Here is a 23,103-nt window from a genome sequence, read left to right on the forward strand (position 1 = left end):
AGGAGACAGGACCCTTGTCCAGAGAAAGGGCCTTAAGGGGAGCTGTGAATGTTCAGCAGGGCTTTAGAAGGTCATGGGCAAGGGTGGTAGCCAAGGACAAATAAATGACTCATCACTAGAGGCCTGGTTAGAATTACTCGTGGGAGCATCAATCTGTATTCTATTTGTTTCCAGCAATGCTCAGCCACGCTATAGGAATGGAAAACAAAAGTGCTATACCAATGCCAAGTTGCTAGACGAGAGCTAGGCATGGTAGAAGAGGATGGAAAGGAGGTTCAAATGATCAACAATGGGGTTCAATGCTGGGCAGGGAAGGGTCAGAAAATCTGATAGATTTGACTAAATCAGGAGAAAAGAGACATACTGGAAGATCTGAATGTCTGAAATTAAAAAGCAGTTTTACTGCAAGTGAGATAAGACAAAATTCTGGCATTTAGGATTCCCGAGATGGAATATTTTTAAGGACAAGAAGCTGTGATCCTGGGAATGGAGGGATGATGTTCAGCAGTAAGGTTAAGGAGGTTCAACAAGTTAGGGCTGGGTTTCAGATGGGGAGATTACAACCTCCCCAAATTATGGCAAGAGAGAAATGACAGCAGTGAGAAAAGAAAGGGCAACAGGTAGTGTAACCAGACTGTATGAATTTTATAGGAGGATGCATTTTTACTAATGAGTGGAGATGGTCGTGTGTATCCAAGATAATACCAGCTTTTCCCTCTCGGCTTCCTGAAGTATGAGATTTCAAAGAGTAAGTAGTACTGTGCCCTACTGACAGCGAAAAGGAAAACTCCTCCCCTAAAGGAGAGGCAAGTTTCAGTTAAAGCAATGGATGAATCCAGTTAAGACAATGCTTTGATGGAAAAGAGCATCTTGCTAAAGATTGTGGACATAGCAAAGATTATTGATGGTGACATGAAGTTTCCAGAGGACTCAGCAGAAAAATGCTGAATCAAGGTAATGGGAGATATATCCAGCAAATGAGGAAAAGAACAGAAATCAGAGGATTAGAATTAACATTGGCGGCTGACAGGGTAGTGGTAATGGATCTACCTTGCACTTGGTGATGAATAACTATAGGGTTGAATTTCAGGGCCTGTTTAGAAGTAGATGGCCCCCAATATCTTAACTCTGGCACAGTGAGGGTTCCAGAAAATATCTTGTTCAATCTCAGGGAAATTATAATGGCCATGAGGTTCGAGAAGAGGCAAAAGAGCTCTTTTCTCAGGAGAGGCTGCCTCCCACCTCACAGACCAGTGATTTCTCCACGGTAGTTTCCCCCCCTTCCAATTACTGAAACTATTTCATTTAAGTGATGTCAAAAAGCATCCTCCCATGAAATAAATAGCTCCAGATATCATAAAAAAATACGGTGAGAGGATACAAAAGTCTGGAGAATATATTAACATATCATGCAGTTGCGGACAGTTGTTAGAAAGTAAGTTTGGATTTGAGCTTCCTAGAAGACAAAGAAAAGAGGGAAAGTGTAAACATTCACAAGGCCCAAGAAAAACACCATTGAATCAGTTAGAGTCCCAGGAACTTTTCTTACTCTAAGATGGTGAGAAATTTCAACAGTGAGTCTGCAGGACATTATGTGATACAGTAAACAAAACCCACCAGAGTGTCCCTAAGACACTGAAAATTTTGCGGCTGTTTATTAAAATACTCTTCAACACAGGATAATGGCAAAATCCTGATGTACAATCCTGTGAAAAATTTTGAGGCGTCAAGGTCAAGTGCATAGCTCTCTGGAATAACCCAAAGGATATATTTAAGACTATCGGAAGGAAGAGCTTACCATCCAGTTTTTTGGGTAATCTAACATAAATACCATTTTCTTCAGATAATTTAAGATGAGAATTTTAAAGAAGCATTTCAAGTTGTAACCTCTAGTAAGAACACAGGGTGTGGAGGTAGCATGATACAAGAAAGTCTACCTATGGAATTTAAGAAATGTAACTAAAGCACACGCACAGATAGAGAGTCATTGCATGACTGTGGCAAAGAGAGCCAAGGATCCCAGTCTTCCTCAGCAAGCATGTCTGGGTTTTCTCCAACAGCTGAGTCACAGAGGCCCTGCACAATGTGTTTGGACAAATTTTACAACAGTCATTACCCTCCGTGTTCACAGAAAAAAAAAAATCTGTTGTATAATATTTCAGATTCAGGCCAACTGAATTTTGGAGGAGATCTGCAAAGACACTGTATTTCATCTTTGGACATCCTTTCTTGGAAAGCCCAGGTGCCTCCCAAGGCCCAATCCTAGGCATGGCCCGAAGACTATACCATCAAGGTACAGAATGCAAGATACACATCTTTGATTCTCCATAGCAGTGGAAAATGCTTTTCTATTTCTCTGATACCCAAGTTAAGCTCCTTGAAGCTCAGATTATTTATTGCATTACTTTTGCAACCTTCCTCCCCAAGGAACATGTAATCTGTACACAGTTGGCATCAAATATTACTGGATGGCAGATTTCTTTTTAAAATGGTAAAATTAGATAATACATCTCATCTAAATTCATGGAATTTTCTCCCCTAATAATAGAGCCATGTGATAGCTTAAAAAACACATGCTTTATCATCACTCAGTAGTAGTTTATTCACTAGAACATTTTGCATTCTTCTGAAATTCAACATATTTCATCACATCTCCTATTTGTTTATTTTCCTTCTCAAAAGGCCTTGTTACAAATCCAATGCATTTAACCACCAAACTATGCCCATAACAGTACCTAGACAAGAGCATACATTTTAAGTTGTAATTGTGGGTGCTGCTGACCTGTCAATCTCAAATATATTTATAAGCTGCACACACAAAAATGAAATGAACACAGTGATTCAGATTAACCAGCTCTGACTACACATTTTAAGAAAATCACTGGGTGTGCCTAGGATCCAATGCTAACAATTTGTTACGCATCATAGTGTTACAGCTTTCTAAATGGTAAGTAACTGTTTAAAAATTCCAAAGCATTCTTAAAATGTTTCACTTAAACATTTCTGCAATAAAATCTTATTGAACTGTTGCTTTCATTAATTTTCTACAGACTAGAGAGCAAGGAATTCAAGTTCGATTTTTTTTTCTTTTAACTTTGCCTACTACCAGCAAATAAACTGTGCCTCTTTTTTAAATAAACCCCTGGCCTTGAGTTTTGGCCCCTTAATAGTAGCCTACATGGTTGACTACCCTTGGTGTTAAATTTTCTTAAATTGTATTTCTGTCAGTGTATCATTTTTTTAAGCAATGGACCCTATAATAGCAAGCACTGGTCTGTCAAGAGTGCATTTTAACAGCACGACACAAGTATTTTTCACTACAGGAGACAAACAATGATATGTATTACATGCAGTAAACACTGCTTTTGGTACACAGGGTTCTCTTAGCATTTATCTGTCTAAAATCTCACTGTGTCCTGAATAGGGGAGTGCGGGGGGAGAGGGGATGAACCCAGCCTCATATTAATATTGCCGGTGGCTACAGTACAGCATTAGAACGAGCCCACTGCCTTGCCACATTTCTCATGAAAGAAAACCTTGATTTCATACTAAAAGAACAAAGCAAGGCATATTAGCTCATGCTTACAGAGTCCTCCTCTTTCAAACAACTATTACATCTTTCTTTTACAACTCTTTCCCCACGTATCCAGACTCCCCCCCACTTAGAAGTATCACTACCAAACAACTTTCAAAGGAGCTTAAAAAGCTTTTAAAAAATAACAGTGCTCTCCAAAATGGGGGTGCATAAAGCCCAGGGATGCTTAAACAATGATCAGCATTTCAGTTTCTATTTATTGTATGTATATCCTTACCCTTTAAAATAGTTTTTCTACTTTAAAAAATGTGCAATGGAGTATTTAAGATTTATAAATATATATTTAAATTAGAGGTATATACTTAAACTTCTTTAGGAATAAAGGGACATAATCAAAATGTTTAGGGAACACTGTGAAAAAGAACATCAGAAAAAAGATACTGGCATTCAATTGTCCTTGCCACCTGAGGAAAAAGATGCAAAAATCAAGACTATGAAGGAAACCTGGGTGGCTCAGTTGGTTAAGCATCGGACTTCAGCTCAGGTCATGATCTCCTGGTTTGTGAGTTTGAGCCCTGCATCAGACTCTCTGCTGTCAGCATGAGCCCACTTCAGATCCTCTGTCTCCTTCTCTCTCTGCCCCTCCCCCCTCCTAAAAATAAATACACATTAAAAAAAATTTTTTTAAAGACTACAAAGGAAACTTAAAGCAAGCTGAAATTTTATATATAATTCTTCCCTATGAGATATTAAATAAAATGCTTTACAAGGGCCACAGAATTTTCACAGGCTAAAATGTGGAGTGTGGGCGTAGAAGATATTTCAGAAGGCTTTGTTAACCTTAATTTAACAAATTCTAATAATGTCCACCATGGAATATTTTTTCCTATATGGCTTTCAGGTGCATATGGGATTTAGGTATTTCTTCAACTATCTCCTTTGTAAACAAAAACTTGGTAAAAGATCTTATAATAGTAGTCACTTTTCATATTCTTGATTATTAATCATTCTTAAACAACATATCTCAATCTATTTCTTTAACCTTCTCCTTATGTTTAATTTTCCAACTATCTTATCTTCATAACTCAGTGCCATTCTTTTTTTCTTTATAACAACAGAAACTCACATTGGAGGATCCATCAGTGTGTTCAAATCTTTCCCTATGGTATTTCATTGACACCTGACAATTCTATGTCAGGGACAATTGTCCCTGACAATTCTATGAATGGGTCTCTTACTCCTACTTACAACTGAATAAACTGAGGCTTGGAGAGGTTGAGTAACTTGCCTAGGAATATACAGCTGGGATGTAGCAGGAACAGGGTGGATTTCAAATCTGGACTCCTCACCATTATACTACTTGACATGCCTCTAAAACTCTAAGGATTAGATCTAGCCTCACTTAGCTTGGGAGATGCTTAGGGAATTAACAAGAACTAGTGTGGCTTTTATCTTTTTATAAAGCGATACAGAAGGTAAAAACCAGCAGATGAATGCATCCTACTAGGAATAGGTCACTGATTTGCTATTAGTGATAGTTGGTGAGGAAGGGGCAATCAATACCCAATGTGGTAGAACAATAAGAAATAAGAAATACACAGTAAAATGATTTCAAATACACTGTCTGTGTTAAAATGAATGTAGGATAAGCTTGTGACTAGAATCACTGTAAAAAACTGAGTTGTGTTGAAATGCAAGTCTCTGTTTATCCTCCAGTAGATAAATCCTCCAAGGAAAATAAACAAAATATTTTTTTCAACTTAAAATCTATAACTTTTTCTCAAGTCAGTGTAGAAATCTACCATTAATCAAGAACACAAGTCATTTAAGAACTTGAGCCAAATAAGCAAGTGATCTCTATTGTAAAGGATTGTTAGTTTAATAACTACTATTAACAACATTATTTAAATACCAAGCAAACTGTTAGGTCAAGATCAAGCAACTTTTCCTTAAAATCAAGCTCAAATTGATGCACTTTGGTAGGTGAGAATCACAAAATGATTAGGAAAACAGGTCTTTAACTCAACCAGGACAAGATGGCAGTTACTACAGATGCCCCATCTGCCCCCCCCCCCAAAAAAAAGGAGGGCTGCTAGAAATTGTAACAAAAAGTAGCACTAAGGATGTATGAGGTGATGGTAGGACTTAAGACCTGTAAAGCCAGATGGGACTAGAGCATACTATGCAAAGCAAAATAAGTCAATCAGAGGAAAGACAAATATATGATTTCACTCATATGTGAAATTTAAGAAACAAAACAGATGTACGTCGGGGAAGGGAAGGAAAAATAAGATACAAACAGACATGGAGACAAACCATAAGAGACTTAAATATAGAGAACTGAGGATTGGTGGAGCGGAGGTGGGTGGGGGATGGGCTAAATGTGTGTGATGGGCATTAAGGAGGGCACTTGCTGGGATGAGCACTGGTGTTGTAGGTACGTGATGAATCACTAAATTCTACTCCTGAAACCAACATGATACTGTATGTTATATAACTTGAATCTAAATGTAAAAAAATCTAAATCTAAATGTTAAAAAAAATGTCAAAGTTTAAAACCAAAAAAAGAAAAAAGAAAAAAAAAACTTGTAAAGCCACTTGGCCACCACCTTCTCTCGCTTTCTGAAAAGTACATTTTAGATTTTGTGAGGAAGCATAGATGGCTTGGCCACTGTTTTGAAAGCTCACCCATTCATGCTGTACCTCTTTGTAAGTAAGATTCAAGGCACATTAGCACAGCTTCTAGGCCAATACCCAGGCTGCATCCCAGCCCATTTTGTAAATGTAAATACAGGCTGAAGTACTTTGATTTGTATTTAAAGTTTAAAGCTATTTTTTTTCATTTTTAAAAGCAAAGCCAGTTTGTACATACAAATCCCACTCTCACAAATAGAAATGCATATTAATCTTTTAGTTTTGAAGATTAATCCTTAGCTCTTCTTGATGTGAAACTACAATTAGTGAACTGGGGTTAGTTTACAAATGTGAAATAGGAGTATAAACAGAGCGGTTAGGTAACATTTGCCCCATCTCATCAAGAATTAAATTAAATAAGTTGTTTTATTTTTTTTAAGTTTTTATTTATTTATTTTGAGAGAGAGAGAGAGAGAGAGAGACAGAGGGAGACAGCACATGCATGTGAGAGCAGGGGAGGGGCAGAGAGAGAGAGGGAGAGAGAGAATCCCAAGCAAGCTCCACACTGTCAGCACAGAGCCCAACATAGGGCTGGATCCCATGTACTGTGAGATCATGACCTGAGCCAAAATCAAGAGTCACATGCTTAACTGACTGAGCCACCAGGGAGCCCCAAATAAGTTGTTTTAAATAACAATATGATTTTGATGCATTTTCTTTCAATGCTGAATTTGGAAACATTTATGATAATTACAGTAAATATGTTATTTTAAATATTTTATACTAGAAAAAATTTAATAAGACTTGGCCTGACTTTAAAAATAATGAAAAAAATCACCCTTTGGAGAGCTGTTGAAAACTCCCCATCTTTGCAATTTTTATTACCCCAGGATTCAAAAAATATCAATTATGCTGTGATTAGGACAGAGCTTAACAACATCTTGGGCCACGGTGCTATACTCACACATGCAGAGTCAGCAGCCCTAGCTTATCAATATGGGCATCCCTTTGTATTTCACCTTGAAATACTACAATGTAGAAGTTGTCCCGATGGGTTCTGTAATCCCAAATGGAACTCAGCCTGTAACAGCCTGTCTGAATAAGCTTCCTAGCAGTTGTCAGACAGGAGTAATATCACTTCCTTAAGGAACATTTAGAAAAGTAAAGGGGCATTCTTGGTTGTAAGAGCAACAGGGAATACCATGGGGCAACATAATGGTTGCTTCTAATCCTTGTCTCTTCTGCTTTTATTCATTCCAACTATACTAACATCCTTGATGTTCCTCAAACACATCAAAAAAGCTTCCATTGCAAGGACACTGTATGGGCTGATCCCTATGCTTGGAATGTCCGTCCTCTCCAATCCCAAGGCAAGCACCTTCACCTTCACCTTTTTAGGTCTTTGCTCAAGCCACCATCTCAACAAGGCTGTCCCTGTCTAGCCTATTTAATTTTTCAAATCCTTTCCTCCTTCCTCCCTCCTTGCCTCCCTCTTCCTCCTCCTCCTCCTCCTCCCTCTCTCTCTTACTCAAACACACACAATACAAATTCTGCAAACTTCTTATACTGCTCCATTTTTCTGTAGTATTCATCATCTCCGAATGTACTCGATGTTTATTCTGTCAATTATCTGCTTCCCCTAACTAGAATATAAACTCTACGAGGAGGGGCGGCGGTAGTTCTGTTTTATGCAGTGCAGTATTCTACAGCTCTGTTCAGTACCTAAAGTATAATAGAGAACAATGTTGAATGAGAAAATGGGGACAAATGATGCTAAGCATTTTACAAGGAGTGTCAGCTGCAGCTCTGATAACTGTACTGATATTTGTGATAAGAGATGAAAACATTGCAAGTTGCATGGAAGTTACAAAGTTAACTCTATCTTACTCTGCATCCAAAATATAACTTCAAAGGTCAAAGCTCAGCTTCTGTTATAGGACCATTGGCTATCAAAAGGATTTTTAGAGTCCACTTTTTACATATTATTTATAACCTCTCTTTCTCAAAAGTGTTTCCATTCTCTTCTCAGTATACCTCTTCTCATTCTCTATATTGCCTCCTTAAGAAATAACAGGCAGGCTAAAACTCTATATGTTTTAGTTAGTTATTTAACAACAAATAGTGATTATACCAGTTGTAGAAATTTTGAAAAATAATTTGCCCTTAAGTTCTTTCCTGATTTCTGATTCCTTTTTATTTACATAGTAAAAGATTAATAACTTTATGTTTATATATTACATAATATCAATTAGAAATACAATATTCCACATTCATTATTTATAGGAATGAAGCATTAGCACTCAAATATTTGTTAAGTAACTAAATGGTTTCATTTTTTAACTGTTAGAGAGATAGCAAAGCATGTAATAATAAATATAACCTCTATTAACTACCCACTCAGCAAGGATGTGCTGTAGAAAGAAGGATTCTTATAGCTCAGAAAGTTTACAAAAATTTTTTCTAATAAATAGCCCCAGAAAATAATACTAGTTTATAAGTTTTAACGCAATTGAATAACTTCTGATTTCTCTGTATCTCCCAAAGCACAAATGATCTCTCCATGGATATTCACATGCAATACTTACAGGCTTTAAAACTATGTTCACAGTATAGCTGGACTTCTTACCTGAAAATACAAATAAACCTGCCCACTAAAACTGATACTCATATTTTTTGTTAAAAGTTAAGACTGCTTTTTCCATGTCTCTGATCCCTCCCCCATTTATCCAAACAAACAGGCAACTAATCACTGATCTCACCCAGTCTAATATAAAGCTATTCATCAGAATACGTTTTCATTGAGTAGTTCATCAATACAAAAGAAGCATCATGCTTAATGCCATAGGTAGTTGAAAGTGTAACAGCCCTGAGCCTGCTTATTTGGGGAAAATGTGAGCCATCTATCAAGGGATATTACTTAAGATATTTTGAAATGTTGTAACAACAAGAGAACAAAATAATTTCAAAACCAGTATGCACATCTGTTAGAACTGTTATAATAAAAACATGACATTGTTCTAAAAGTTTTAGGAAATGAGAATAAACTAGCAAGTCTAAAATTTTCTTTTTCCTCATGAAGTTGGCTGTTGGGATCCCACATCATAAATGCGTTGGGAATTTATTTTTTCTCAGTGGTATTTAGATTACTATACAATGTTAGCACATTTTATGAAGTTCCTTTCCCCTTTACTAGTCCTTGTCATATTTGATATTTATGTTTATTAAAACTGATTTTGTTTTTATTAGTAGGATGGATTTAATGTAGATGATGCTTTACTGCATTAGTAATAACAATTTTACTTAAATATGGCTTTGTTGTACTCCTCTGCAAATAATCTTTGAATTCCTAAGAGTCTTTTATTTTCCCTGTAGCCCAGTTGGAGAGTTTTTAATATTAAATTGAATCATAACAACACATGCTGGTTAGAGTCTAACTTAATACACGCAGCTTAATGTTAATTTTCCAACTTCAAATCAGAGATCTGACTATTCCAAGCTGATTATTTATCTCAAGTGTGATTTTGTTTTAAACTAGTAAAGTCCACAGCTAGAGATTTTTGCATCACAAAAACTAGCACTATGAAAGAAAACAAAATTCAGCAAAAGACTTGGAATCTTTACATAACTACAAAAATCTTATTGAGAAGAAAAAGATCTATCAAGATGTTTCAGTAATATAGGGAGAAAGCAAAAAGGAACAGGTGAATGCACAAATGACTGATGTGGGCAGGTTGTGAATACAGTAAATATGCTTGATGAATATAATAAAAGGGTAAGCTTACGTCCTAAATCCTTTAGAGGAAAGTTATCCATTAATATCAATAATAAGGGGCAAAAAGTCTTAATAGGCAAAAGAAATTGCTTTAAAGTCAACAATAAAAATCTAAATGCCACAGTTCTTGCTTGACAACGTAAGCTTCTGCTTCAAAATAAATTTCTTATAAATGCCTTGAAAAGGGAAATATATAGTTAATCATTAAAAAAATATGGTATGATGGTGGAAACAGACACAGAACAGACAGTGTCAAACTCCATCGGCGCTGAGAAAAACAGAATTGGGTGATAAAAATCACAAGGGAATATACTTAGGCATTCTATAGTATCATAAAACTTGTCTTTCTTTTTAGAATGGTGAACACCCTGTAAGAATAAGTCAGTGTTATAGTTACAAATACTAAGAAATTAGCTGGCATCGAGTATCTAATTTTACAAATTTTAATGCCTGTCAAACTATGGTGATCTGGTGAAAGTTGATTGTGAAAAGTTAATGCTCATTCTAAGGCCAATGCTCGTTCTAAGGCCATATAGATTCTACCATCTGTATGCGTGGCATGCGTATACATACCTACACCCCTTTAATGCTTCGCAAGGGGTAATTCCATGTATCAGTAGGAGTAATTGCTTATATAAGCCAATAAAAAATTAAAATGAAAGAAAAATGCCTTCAGCTAATGCAAATGTCGTTTAAAAAATAGCTGGCCAACTGAATAGAAAGAATACAGCTGTTTTTTATTTTTACTTTCCTTGTTTTCAAGATCTTGTCCTACCTTAACGATTATTATATGGATTAAGGTGAGAAACGTTGGCTAATTTTTTTTTTGAAGACAGGATGAGGTGCCAGCATAAAACTTTTGAATAATAGAAGAAATTCTCCTAAGAACCAGAAAATGTTTCCAAACCATATGCAAAAATAAGATTTCAATGCTTCACAGTGTAATGAAGGAAAGTATAATGGCTGCTTGAGGTTCGTGCAATTCTTTTAGGTTATATAATTTTTCTGTGAGGCAAAGAACTGAACTACATAATACATTTCTGCAGTGCATATAGGCATCAAAACCATTTACCAAATTACTACTTTCAGCATATTTTTCAAATGAGATTCCTTAATAAATTATGTGTATGCAGTCAAAACACAACATTAACATTTATTATTAGTCACTTAATGGAAGTTAATGGTGAGTTTATAAATGAAATGCTGGCTTACTTTGATATACACTAAGAGCAACCAAAAATAGAGGTTCTTTCCCAGAGTTCTGTGTATTTATAAAGTGCAAAATAAGCAATTTTAGCAATTCTCAAATGTAGTTCTTCCAGATGCATTTAATCCTAAATATACTTGTAGAAACAGAATATTTTTCTGCTAAGTCAGGTATGCCTAACTTATCCATCTTATGGGTAAGAACTATCCTGACTGAAGTATTCCATGCTTTATAAAAAGATAAAAAAAAAACAATAAAAATATAAAAACAGCGTGAAGTATTTCCAAATTTTCAATATTCTTGAGGGAGGTATCTTGAGGGAGGTATTTTCAGTGAAAATATGTCGTCTTTAAGACAAGAGAAAACAAAAGCCACAACACTAAAATAATTCATTATGTTAAATACCCCACTGAAAATGGATGCATTACAGGGCAAGGACAGAAAGATGTCGTAGATAAATTTACAAACGACAAATTCTATATGTATGTGAAATATTTTTAACAGAGATTGCTACAGAGTTGTTGCTCAGAAAATCCACCAATTTTTCCAAAAATGAGGGGCTCTCTCTCAAAATATTGTAGCAAATAAAATTATCACTCCTGATTTGTACTGGTCCTTGAATGGTATAGAGTGTAAAATGTTTGAAATAAAATAAAATTCAGTAATACAACTTGTTATAAATTACAACTTCTTATAAAGTTGTAAATAAGGTAAGATCATTTACAAGAAATAAAACAATATTTTTAAACAGGGCATGGAGTCTAATAGACTCATATGCTACAATATTTCATCATACTAAGATTATGTGAGACATTTAAATATCATAAAAATTACGATAATGAAGTGTCAAAAAACTGAAACGAAGCTTGTAGGAAAAAAGTTCATTTGGGAGGAGTTTCATTTCTTATAAAAGCTTAAATTTTCAGAATTTAAAACATAAAAAGTGATTTTTCAAATAATAATAATGCACTGATTTCTGGGGAAGATATTTTCAACTGCCTAATATTAAAAAGAGGAAAATGAAGGGGGGGGGGGAAGAATAAACACCTTATTCAACATTAAAAAAAATCTATGCAATGAACTGTCAGATAAAATTATATTAACACGTTCGTGTTTACTTTTAAGGTTGTAATTATGTACACACAAATATAAATTAAACTTTATATAAAAATTTAGGGCACAGGATTTGATTACTCTGAAATAAAGTTATAGCCAGATTAATACTCTATGTGGCATTTGGCATTTAAGTTTAAATTTCTATTTGCAAGTCGTTCTATTATTCTATTAAAGGATGAAAAATTATAGTCAGCATAACACCTTCAAATGCTTTTTGTTAATTGGCAGCTATAGTGGGACATGAAGCATCATTCTCTCCCAGCAGTTTCATTTTAAACACATTATTCCCAGATATAAAAATAGCAAATTACATTAAATTTTACAGAAGGCATTTTCAGCTTCTCATATAGGAAGAGCTATAAGCAGCTTCCATGGCATAACATCACAGCAAACAGCTTTGAATACATTCTCTGGTAAGACACCATTCAGACATACAAGATGCAGCCTACAGGGACTTGATGCTTAAAATATACAAGTAAGAAGTTTTAGGCTTAACAACAACAACAACAACAACAACAAAAAAAAAAAAACCAAAAAAAAAAAAAACAAGCAAAAATTTCCCAAAGTCTTGAGAGGTAAATTCTGATATTCTTTACTTCCTCCAAGTTGAAAAGTAGGGTAGTTTGTTATTTCTCCTCGTTCTGACTTTGTAACACTTGCCACAAGATTTTAATTCTAAAACTCTGATTACACGTTCACTACTTTTTTTCGTATTTTCCAAAATGAGACAAGGGTGATAGACAGCTTAGCAGTGACAAGAGTCCCATAAACATCATTACTAAAACTTTTCTGTGTTTATACAAGAATTATTAATCTACTTTGGGTATTCTGTTGGTTATGAGCTCTATCTAGTTCAAGGTATAAAGATGCTCCTCCATCTAATCTGTCATACATTTAATTTTAAAAATGAAAAAGTTATGAATGTGTCGGATACATTTTTTAACATCTAGATTTCTAGGTCTTGGCGTATAAATATTGATGGGCAGATTGACTTCATAGTTTAAGTCAGAACTCATGTTAATAGAGGAAGTTTTAAAAAGTCAATCCTTCTGTTCCTTTATCTAATGAGTTTCCAAAGGCAGAGAAACAATCCTACAAACTGGCAAATTCTCTCTCATCAGATATGTACATTGTATATTCTACAGAGAAATAAAAGACATTATACCAGCCCCGTTATGGAAAATGAATTGTGGAGTTCTGAAACTCAGTATATAAATGGTGAGATCATATTTCTTTTTCTTAAAGCTAATTGTGCCACAAAGGAGAGAAAAATCTGAGAGAAATCGTATTTACCACAATAATAGTTCCTATAACTCTAAGAAAGTATCTTATGATTTAAATTCTTGTATTTATTATTCAAAGAACTTAAAAAAAAACAAAGTAATGCAAATAAAATGTTATAACTTCAAGATTCATTGTTCAGCATGACAAGTGTTTGATTTTTTTGTTTGTTTTCTTTTTTGGAAGAAGTTAATTAGGAAGTTAAATACAACTGGAAAAAAATATTTCACTGTTCTCTAGAAATGAAAAAGTTATCTGACTCAAGATAATACCTACAATCAATAATTTACCAGTACAGACAAAATTATTTTCTTCTTTATCATTTTCCATATTCTTACTTAGATACCTACTGATTTAGACAGAGAAATACAAACCTGTAAGTTATTTATGGCTTGTTTGGTGCCTCAAAGAAATCACATAATATCCAAACACCAAAAACAAAACAAAACAAAACAAAAACAAAAAACCGAACCTAACCACTTTTGAATAGGATTTAAATGGTTAAGCTTTGTGCAAAATACAAAAGTAAATGTGAACTAAGGGAAATGAGAAAAATTGTTTTCAAAACTCGAGAAGACAGCCACAGAATACTACTTGCTCCCTGATCATTTAACAGGTTTTGTGTAATTAATAAATAGATAGTAACAATTTTAGGTACACCTTTATTTTTTCTTAGTTAATTTCATCTATTACCTAGAATTATGCCTCTCACACAGCAGGCATCCAATAAACATTTTTGAATGACTACACCATTCAAAGAAATTAATTTGTAAATAAAGTTTGCCTAACTGTATTTGTCTATGTGACATATAGAATTAGACTATTTTAAATTTCTAGTAAAAGACATATGCTGCTGAACATGGACACGATGTCATGGAGATACATACTTCTTACATAAAACTATATACCACATTTGAGGCATAATCTATAACACATAACACAGTTTTACACATATACCAACTCCCCATTTTGCTTCTGCAAGTTTTAAGTATTGATGAATTCTTGCCAAAGAAGTCACATTATATACAACAAACCTTCAGTTTAAATAAGGAATAAGCTTGCAGTTAACAACTTAGTTTGAAAGGTTAACAATCCTTAGGCTGTTAACATAACAACTGGCTATTAATGTGGTAATGACCAACTTAAGAGGACATTATACTCTGAGAAATGAATATATTGGCAACCAGGACCCAGGTTTTTACTTGAAAGAGTATGATTTTTTTAACAAGTTACCAAACATGAAAAGTTTGAGTCTACCAGAAGTCAACTAAGTAATGTCACAAACAGCAACATCTATCTATCTTAGAGAAGGGTAAGCACTTTTGATATGAAAACTATTTTGATAAATCCCTTTAAACAAAACACTTACTTGAGACTATCAAACGGCGGTTAAACATTGTATTTTTATTACCATAAGAATAACACAATCTAAGTTTCCTTCTCTGCTTGCTATTATATCAACAACTGTAAAACAGTTTAACTCACGATACGGGTATTACATTGGCAAATTTTAAGTTTTTAAAATCCGGCTATTTCAACATACTTTCTGTAAATCTTACTTAATTTTTATCTTTATTGCTTACTAGAACACCTTAACTTTGCGCAGACTTATATAAGCTCCTTGTTTTGGAACTGTTGTTACATAAATCCACTTGAGACACTGCAGTTGCAAACAAATGTAAAAGTAAAAAAAAAAAAGAGTCAAAAAGCCATGACCACTGGTTAGTAAAGATAAAGCAAAACTAGGAAGCATTGTTAAATCACTGAAAGTAAAATGCGAATGCTTTATGTGGAAATGAGGCTCTAATTCACAATGAGCAGAGGAAAAAAAATTATTCCAAAGAAGAAGTTCAAAGACTGAAGTTCTAAGAGAATTCATGGAATAAGTTAATTCTGATTAGTTGTGCCACCACAATAAGGGAAATCCTGGCTATGGAGTCACTTCTTATTGTTGGCACCTTGCGTGTATTTTGTGCCCTTGGAACACAGAGGGACAGTAACAAGTGGTCATAATTAGCCAGGAGGCTGTCAGCTGAGGCAATCCTAAAGTGGGGGGGCAGGGGGTAGAATCTGATAAATAGTGTTGGATTCACCCTTTTAAACCATCACTAATCAAATGATACATTTTTATATATAAAGATTAAATCAGACTAAAAATAACTGAATTATATACTGAGAAGCACCAAATTCCCTGGAAAACACTTCCCAAAAATGACCAAGATGGTTAAGGAGTTACGGCTGATTGATAAATTTTGTGTCATAAAGGGAGAAAATTCAAAATAAATCGCTTAATGTCAGACTAGAAAAATGATTAATTGTATCAAATATGAAAACCCGAATGATGCCATATATCATTTCTCTAATTTGATAGCTCCTACTTTATTAATATATGTAATTTGCAGCTGAATCAAGTCACAAAGTTCCCTGAAAAGCAAAATAATTTTTCTTAAATACAAGTTCACGCATTGAGTGCTAAATGCTGGGAAACAAGTATAGTGGGCTTCACGGTTTTTTAAGCAAGAATATATGCATTGTCCTCAAACTGATCAGATGTTTAGAGTGGCTTTCATTTCCCCATAATGATGGAGATCTTTACTGTGTTAGTTTCCATAATGCTACTGGCAAGTCTGAAGCTGCTAATGCTCCGTGATATCTTTGTGATGACCACTTGGAATGCCACTGAGGGTGGGGACACAGATTCACACTTGGGGAAAGTTGTCAAAACTGTATAATAAATATGCTAATAAATACCAGTTAATAATTTCAAACTGAACTTTCTCTGACAAACGAGACACAGGAAGATTGCTGAACAATTCTGTGTCAAGCTCAGCCTATCTTGTCGGTATGGTTTAATGAAACACTTATATGCTGATTTCTACCAACCACATCCTTGCCATGAACTGGTGCTTTTAATACGGGCGGTGGAATAACCAATCTCTAACTATGAGCATCCAGGCAGGCCAAATGGAATCACTTTCGATATCATGTTTTACTGGCCATTACTCGAGTAAGAATTTGCATAATAGGCACCTGGCAACATTTTGAAGGCTGACAGGTCAATGTCTTTCAGGAATAGAAGCTGGTAGTAAGGAAATGAAACCAAAAAATACACTTACAAAAGTATTTTAAAAGGAATCCAGTCATCACTGGTGTGCAAGGGTAATTCCTACCTCAGATAGTCTCTGCGACAAAGGATAAGATTAGCTTTAGTGTACAGGGTGGAGCCCACCTCTCCCAAACGACAGTCACAGCAGGCACACTTCAGGCAATCTTCATGCCAGTATTTGTCCAGTGCCTTTAGAAGATACCGGTCCTTGATCTTTCGGTTGCAGCCAGCACAACCTTTCGGCTTGGTGTCTGGCTGGACTGAGAGCATTTGTATACCTAAAGGAAGACAAAAACAAAAAAGAGAGCTGGGACTGCAGGAAAGAATCAAAAGATGTCAAAAGACCTCCAACAAGTTTAATATTTAATATTGCTTTTCTCAAGAAGCGTTAGACTTTCCCTTTTGGGGCTATCCTGAAATCAAACTAAAATTTGGAAACAAAAGCCTCAAACATTATAAAGTCCTTATTAAATCATTTATAAAGTTGCACCTGGACAGTGGGGGTGGGGGTGGGATAATGCATTCGTGTTGTACATAGTATACATTGACATTGACATGATGTTGACATCATATACACAAAGTTAAGTAACATTAAATAATTTTAGAGTGTCCCCATTCTCTGCATAGTGCAGTTCCTTTGGGAAGAAAACGTGAGTAATAATCTCAAAGGAAGCTATTTAACAAACTAGTCCATGCACCGTCTATAAGAGTCAAAAATGAGTTTTTCTTTATTGGTTAGAAATTCACTTGATTTGTGCTTGATGGTGGAAGGAGAGTGTACCCTAATGGGAAGACACTAACCTGACTTAGCAGTGGGGCTGTTTATAGTTAAACATAGAGTACAGTCACCCAGAAAGCTCCCCAATTCTACACTGTGTGTTTGCATCCAAATACTTCCTTCTGTGTTCTTGCTGTTTGAAATTGTTCCTTATGTTACAATTTTACAAATGAATCTATACTCACAAACATGAGTCAGTGCCTCTATAAATGGCAGATTACCTGACTGCACACTGTATGCTTTCATATAAAATGAAAGTACAGGATTGGTTTATTACCATAAACACACACTTATTAATTTCATAGGGGAAAGAAAAAACAACAGAAGGAAAAATCTAAATACATATAAATTACATAAACATATATACATAAATATATTATGTTATAGATAGGGCACCAGACATATATATAAAATTTATATACTTTAGAGATACATCTCCATCATAAATAAGGAGTCCAGCTGGGTTCTGTGGTTTTTACAACTTGACTGAAATGCTTTCAGTGAAAGGCTATTCCCCTTTGAGTTTCTTCTTTCCTAAGTGTCAAATACCCAGTTTAAAAAAAAAAAAAAAGCTGGACCAACTATTCAGAGCTTCATTATTTATCCAATAACTCATTCTAAGTACTACCAAATACTCGAGACATCATCGATTCCTAACTCCCTCATTTTACAAATTGTGATACGGAGGCCTAAGAGAGTTTAAGGACTCGCTCGATGCTGAATGACAGGTTAAGCACTAGACTTGGTGGTCTTCTAACAGTCCGGAGATCCCACTACTATAGTATGCTTCCTCTCCTGTACATAAAGTTTCAAACTCTACAAAACGCCAAATGTAGATGCACTTGAAACAGTTCCAAGAAAAGAAATGCCAAGCCATAATCTTGGAGTATTTCCCTACTCCAAAGTAGCTAAACCTTCTTCAGTTTCCTCTGAAGCCTCCTTATGAAGACTTCACCTCCATTACCTTCACACTCTTTTTTCATTTTTAATCACATTGATAAGAGACATCAAGGCACTGTACCCTCAGAGCTGAGTAACTTTTCTAGGTACAAATAATGCATGGATTGCACATAATATTGTTTTGATGTTGAACTTCCATTACCAAATAAGTTCTCTGGTAGAGTGATGGGCTAGGGACTGGCAGGGAAGAAAGGGTGGATGTTCTTGCTGCATGATCTGCACAGTGTGGTAGTCAAAGCTGCAGACTAGCAGCTGGATTTGTACAGAAGAGTAGGTGGTATTCCTATAGCCTGCTTTCTATTCCCTTTCTTTGAAGGAGCTAAGGGTCTAGTGTAGATTAATCATAACCCTTGATAGCTCTGCTAAATCTCACTCTCTAGAACTTCTAACAAATGAAGTGTCTTTGATCAGAACTAGTTACCGTCTTCTAGCAAGGTTCCACAGGAATAAATGCCATTAATTATGGTACAGAACATATCCAAGTGCCTCTTAACCATATACCTGGGGGGAGGGGGGAAATTTGGATTTACTAAATGACATTCTGTATTTCATTACTGAAAACATCGAGAGATGGCTGGCTATTCGAATTCACCAACTTATAAGGCTATTATTATTATTATTATTATTATTATTATTATTTTACATCACAAAGCTAGAGAGAAAAATTTTAAATCCCTTTTAGTTGTAGCTAAGCTATATTTCCCTCAGTTGAGTTCCTACCATCAAGTGGAGAAGGACGGCTATCTTTATTCAAAATGCTTTGTAACCAAGACAGGGAATACCAACATTTGGCACAAGTAACACTACCCTGCTTGTCTTCACAAAATGTTTTTGTTGTGTTGACATTTTAATTTAGCACTCAGAGGCCAATTAATATTTGAAACTCTTACATTCTGTTTGGCCTTGGGCTTGAAGGAGTTTGATATTTTACCCTCCATCCTGGTACCTTCTTTTAGAGAACATCATCACCTTTCTCTTGAAAGGGAAATCTTTTCAATACTCTTCAAGTTAACAGTTGTAGAAAAAGAACTATTTAGTAGTCACCACGTTGCCATGTACCTAAAAGGCACAAAGCATCAGCAGCCCCCTTCCCCACCGTGCCCCTCACCGTCCAGAAGAACACGACTGGGTAGAGTTATGCGTTCGGAAGCGGAGAAACATTTCACAAGTTGCTCATAGCACACCAGGACTCATAACTAGTTTTAGATTGGCATGTAAATTGTTCTGAGGGAAATTCTTATTGCCTCTGAGACCCTGCCATTCTGAGTTATTTGACAGTTTAAGGGAAATCATAATTAAAAAAAAAGACATAAATAATAGCCTGTGCAGTGTGGTGTGCAGAAATAAGTAGAACCATTTCATTTAAACTCTGGTGAGCTTTTAATTGCCTGGATTGCATTGTGAGGCGGCCTAACGGTTGATTGCCTCCATTATGTTCCCTTGTTCTGTGCCATTCATCCGCGCGGTCTCAGCTTCAGTAGTTAACACAACAAAGTAACCACAACTCCACAACACACAGGGGCTTAAAAAAAATCATCATAATCAAAGATTTGCAGCACTTAGACACAGTCTTTTATATTTTTGGACTAACTACACATAGTGAACGGAAAACATTTTGTCCCTGTCGGAAGATTCACAGAGAACAATTTGGGAGAAGGAACAGGAAGGGGGAATACATAAAGGGGGTTGGCAGAGATGAGGTGCCTCAGGAAGATGCTAAAATGGGAATGCAGGTTCCGCAGCTGGGAGCAGTGACACAGATTAAAAGAATTTGGCCAACATGGCCATTCGATTGCCAAGAGGTACCAAACAAAAGATTTTCTCTCCTCCTGCCCATCTTCATCCTCTCCCCAGCCCCCAGACCCGACTGGAGAACTGGATTGGGCCTAAAAGCTTGTTTCTCTCTGTTCACTGGCCCAGAGCATCCCTACAGGCTGCAGCCCCCTAAGGGACAACAATGCAAATAGATGTCCCCAGATCTCAGGCGCTGGAGCTGCTTAACTCTGTTCTGCCCCTTCAACTCCCAACCCCCTCCCCATCCTTTCACCACCCCCTCCCCTTTTGGAGCAATGGAGCTGGGAACCAATTTGATTCCCTTTTTCTCCAATGCAGCTGCAAGGCTCAGAGATACTGACATTTTTCCACTCTTATCAGTTTAATTACAGTTACCATGGCAGCAAAGTGCTGGTGCTTGGCAAAGGCCAACAAGAGATTTGCAAGACTGAGTTCAATTTTGATGCAGCTCACATGCAAAAAAAAAATAATAATAATAATAATAAAATAATAATAAAAAAATAAGAAACATACATGCACTCTAACAAAGAATCCCTTATGGAGTTTTTGCTCTAGCCTTTTGTGGTTGTGTCTTCGCAGCCACACAGGGATGATTTGCAAAGAATGTAGCAGTATTTGTTGCACCTAGCAAGATTAATTGGTTTAAGCAGCAGTCTTCCAAAGCAGTTACAACAATAATATTTCGGATCTTAAAAAAAAAAAAAAAGACACAAAAGCAGCGGAAGAGCAGGAAAGCTTTTGAGCAGTCAAGAGTGCCGAGCGCCGGCAAAGTGCATCTATGATAGATTGTAACCTTACCAAAACTTTTCTCCTTTTTCTGCATGAGTTGACTTAGGCGTGCCTGAGTTGCAGCAGCTTCGCATTGAGCACAGAGCCCAAGGTAGAAGTGGAAGGGGGTCTCCTGGATTTAGCTCAAGTGTGGACCTGGTGCGCAGCCTACACCGCCGAGGACCGACTATTGTGAAGCCACTTTGGGAGCGGGTCGGAGTGGCGGCAGGGGGTGGGGGAAGGGATGAGGGCAGCCAGACGAGACAGAGCGCACACACAGAGCCCCTCGCAGTGTGGCGGTGTGCAAAATGATGGCGAATGACAAAGCCACATGCTTCCCTAACTCTGCCCGTAATCCTAAAATCCCAGCGGCCCCTTTTAGCTTCGTGGTAACAAATGGATTTGATTAAACTGTCACATGCAGCGTTAGCATAGCATATCATGTTCAATATGAAAAAGATCATAAATCTGACTTGTATTTCATAACAGCAATCTGGGTAGCCCCCGTAAAAATGTGCTGCATCAGTTTGAATCTCCTCCAGTTAGGACATGGGCACCTCGTTCCAGGGAACCTGTCTCTCGTGGCCACTTCTCCCCACCGCGCCCCCCACCCCCAGCCCCCCTGCAAACAGTCACTTTTCCATCTCGCCGGAACCACCTTTTCTTATTACGGAAAAGTGGGGAGAGGCAGAAGTGTCCCCAAGAACCGCAAGACTGTGATTTCAACTCTCGGGGGGAGGGGGCTGTGAATCCCAGCAAGTACGCAGCAGGGGGTCTGGAGCCCACCTAGGACGGAATTCTCTTCCCCAGGGCCAGGCCGGCGCGAACCTCTCCCGATTCCAAACTCTCCCTGCCCCTCTCTTCCCGGGAGTAAGGGGTGTGGGAATGCTGCGGCTCATCCTGAACTTTGACTATTATCCACTCGAGTCGTACTTGAGACATTCCGCGCCGCAGCCGCTCTCCCCTCCTTCCCTCCACATCTTCCGCCTGCATCTATTTCATGTCTCATCATAAAAATAATGAAGCCTCACATGATTTAAACAAAACCGTCTCAGCAGAGCTGCAGCCCGAGCGAAAGTTGCAGTGCGGAGCTGGGCTGCAGCCCCAGTTTATGCCTCATTAGGAGAGGCTGGGGAAGAAAAAAAAAAAAAAAACCCACATCCGCACACGCACGCGCGCACCCGCAGACACACACACCACAAATAAGCCGACGCGTGTATACACAGTTGCTGCACTTACCTTCTCAATTAAGCGATACAGGGGGAGGCCGTTCAGAAAGCACAGTGGCTGCTTTGTAGTGCTTCTCCTTGGGAAAGGTCAAAAAGAAGCATTGTTTGAAAAAAAAAAAAAGGAGGGGGGAGGGAGTCTCTATTTTTTAAGTTTAAAATAATGAGGTCCTCAAGGATCCGCCAAGTAATGGTGTTGACCGCATGTGAGCCACAGGTGTCCTCCTTTTAGGCAACTGCAGTCCGAGGCTGTCTCTCTCCGTCCTGGCTCAAGACAACTTACCCCAGCAGCACGCGAGGAGCCGAGCTGGAGGAAGCCCCGGCTCTCAGCTGCAAAATGCAATCCCTTCCCAGCCAGACATAATACAGCCGAAGAAAAGGTCACTCAGTTATTACTGAGCCGGCGGAGCCCAGGCAGCGCTTGTCAAGACCACAGAGAAGCAGCTCCCTTCCGATTTAAGACTATTTACCTCTCGCCCCCACCCCTCCCCTCTTCTCTCCTTTCCTTCTCTCCCTCCCTCGCTCGCTCGCTCGCTCTCGCTCTCGCTCTCGTGTGCCTGTTCTGCAGCTCAGTCAAGTACAGCCGCCCTCGGAAAGTGCAAAGCAGCCACGAGACAGATCGGGCTTTGTTGCTAATTTCCCAGGGTGAAAATTTACAAGCCTGCGAGTGCAGTCAGCACAGCCACATGCATATGCTACTCACAAACGCTGGGGACGACCCGCGCACAAAAAGTGACCTCTGCAGGAGTCGGCTGGGGAAGACCCTACCTTCTGGACCCGTCCAAAAGAAGTCCTGCGAAAGAGCCCTGGAGGAGAAGGATCGGATTCCTAAAACAACGAGGGCATTTTGGAATAGGTGCCCACATTTAAAGCAAACTGTCTTCCAAAGCCATTTCGGAAGCCACCGGTTATGGAAATTAAAATAA

The 23,103-nt window shown here is 37.3% G+C and overlaps 1 protein-coding gene across 12 annotated transcripts in view; it reads right to left on the reverse strand.

Annotated features, from left to right (window-relative positions):
* LMO3 (LIM domain only 3) overlaps window positions 1-23,103 on the reverse strand; it is a 388,908-nt gene that overhangs the window by 33,206 nt on the left and 332,599 nt on the right. For 4 of the 12 annotated variants that reach the window (XM_053225880.1, XM_053225879.1, XM_053225881.1 and 1 more), the window contains one exon: window positions 16,716-16,929. In XM_053225880.1, coding sequence (XP_053081855.1) covers window positions 16,716-16,921 — 206 coding nt within the window. In that variant the 5' untranslated portion in view covers window positions 16,922-16,929. Of the gene's footprint in view, window positions 1-16,715; window positions 16,930-20,981; window positions 21,532-22,190; window positions 22,814-22,880 lie in introns of those variants that run through there. The other 8 variants (XM_053225877.1, XM_053225875.1, XM_053225878.1 and 5 more) reach the window with 8 other exon arrangements.

This window comes from Acinonyx jubatus, chromosome B4 (assembly GCF_027475565.1).
Source record: "Acinonyx jubatus isolate Ajub_Pintada_27869175 chromosome B4, VMU_Ajub_asm_v1.0, whole genome shotgun sequence".
Lineage (NCBI taxonomy): Eukaryota > Metazoa > Chordata > Mammalia > Carnivora > Felidae > Acinonyx > Acinonyx jubatus.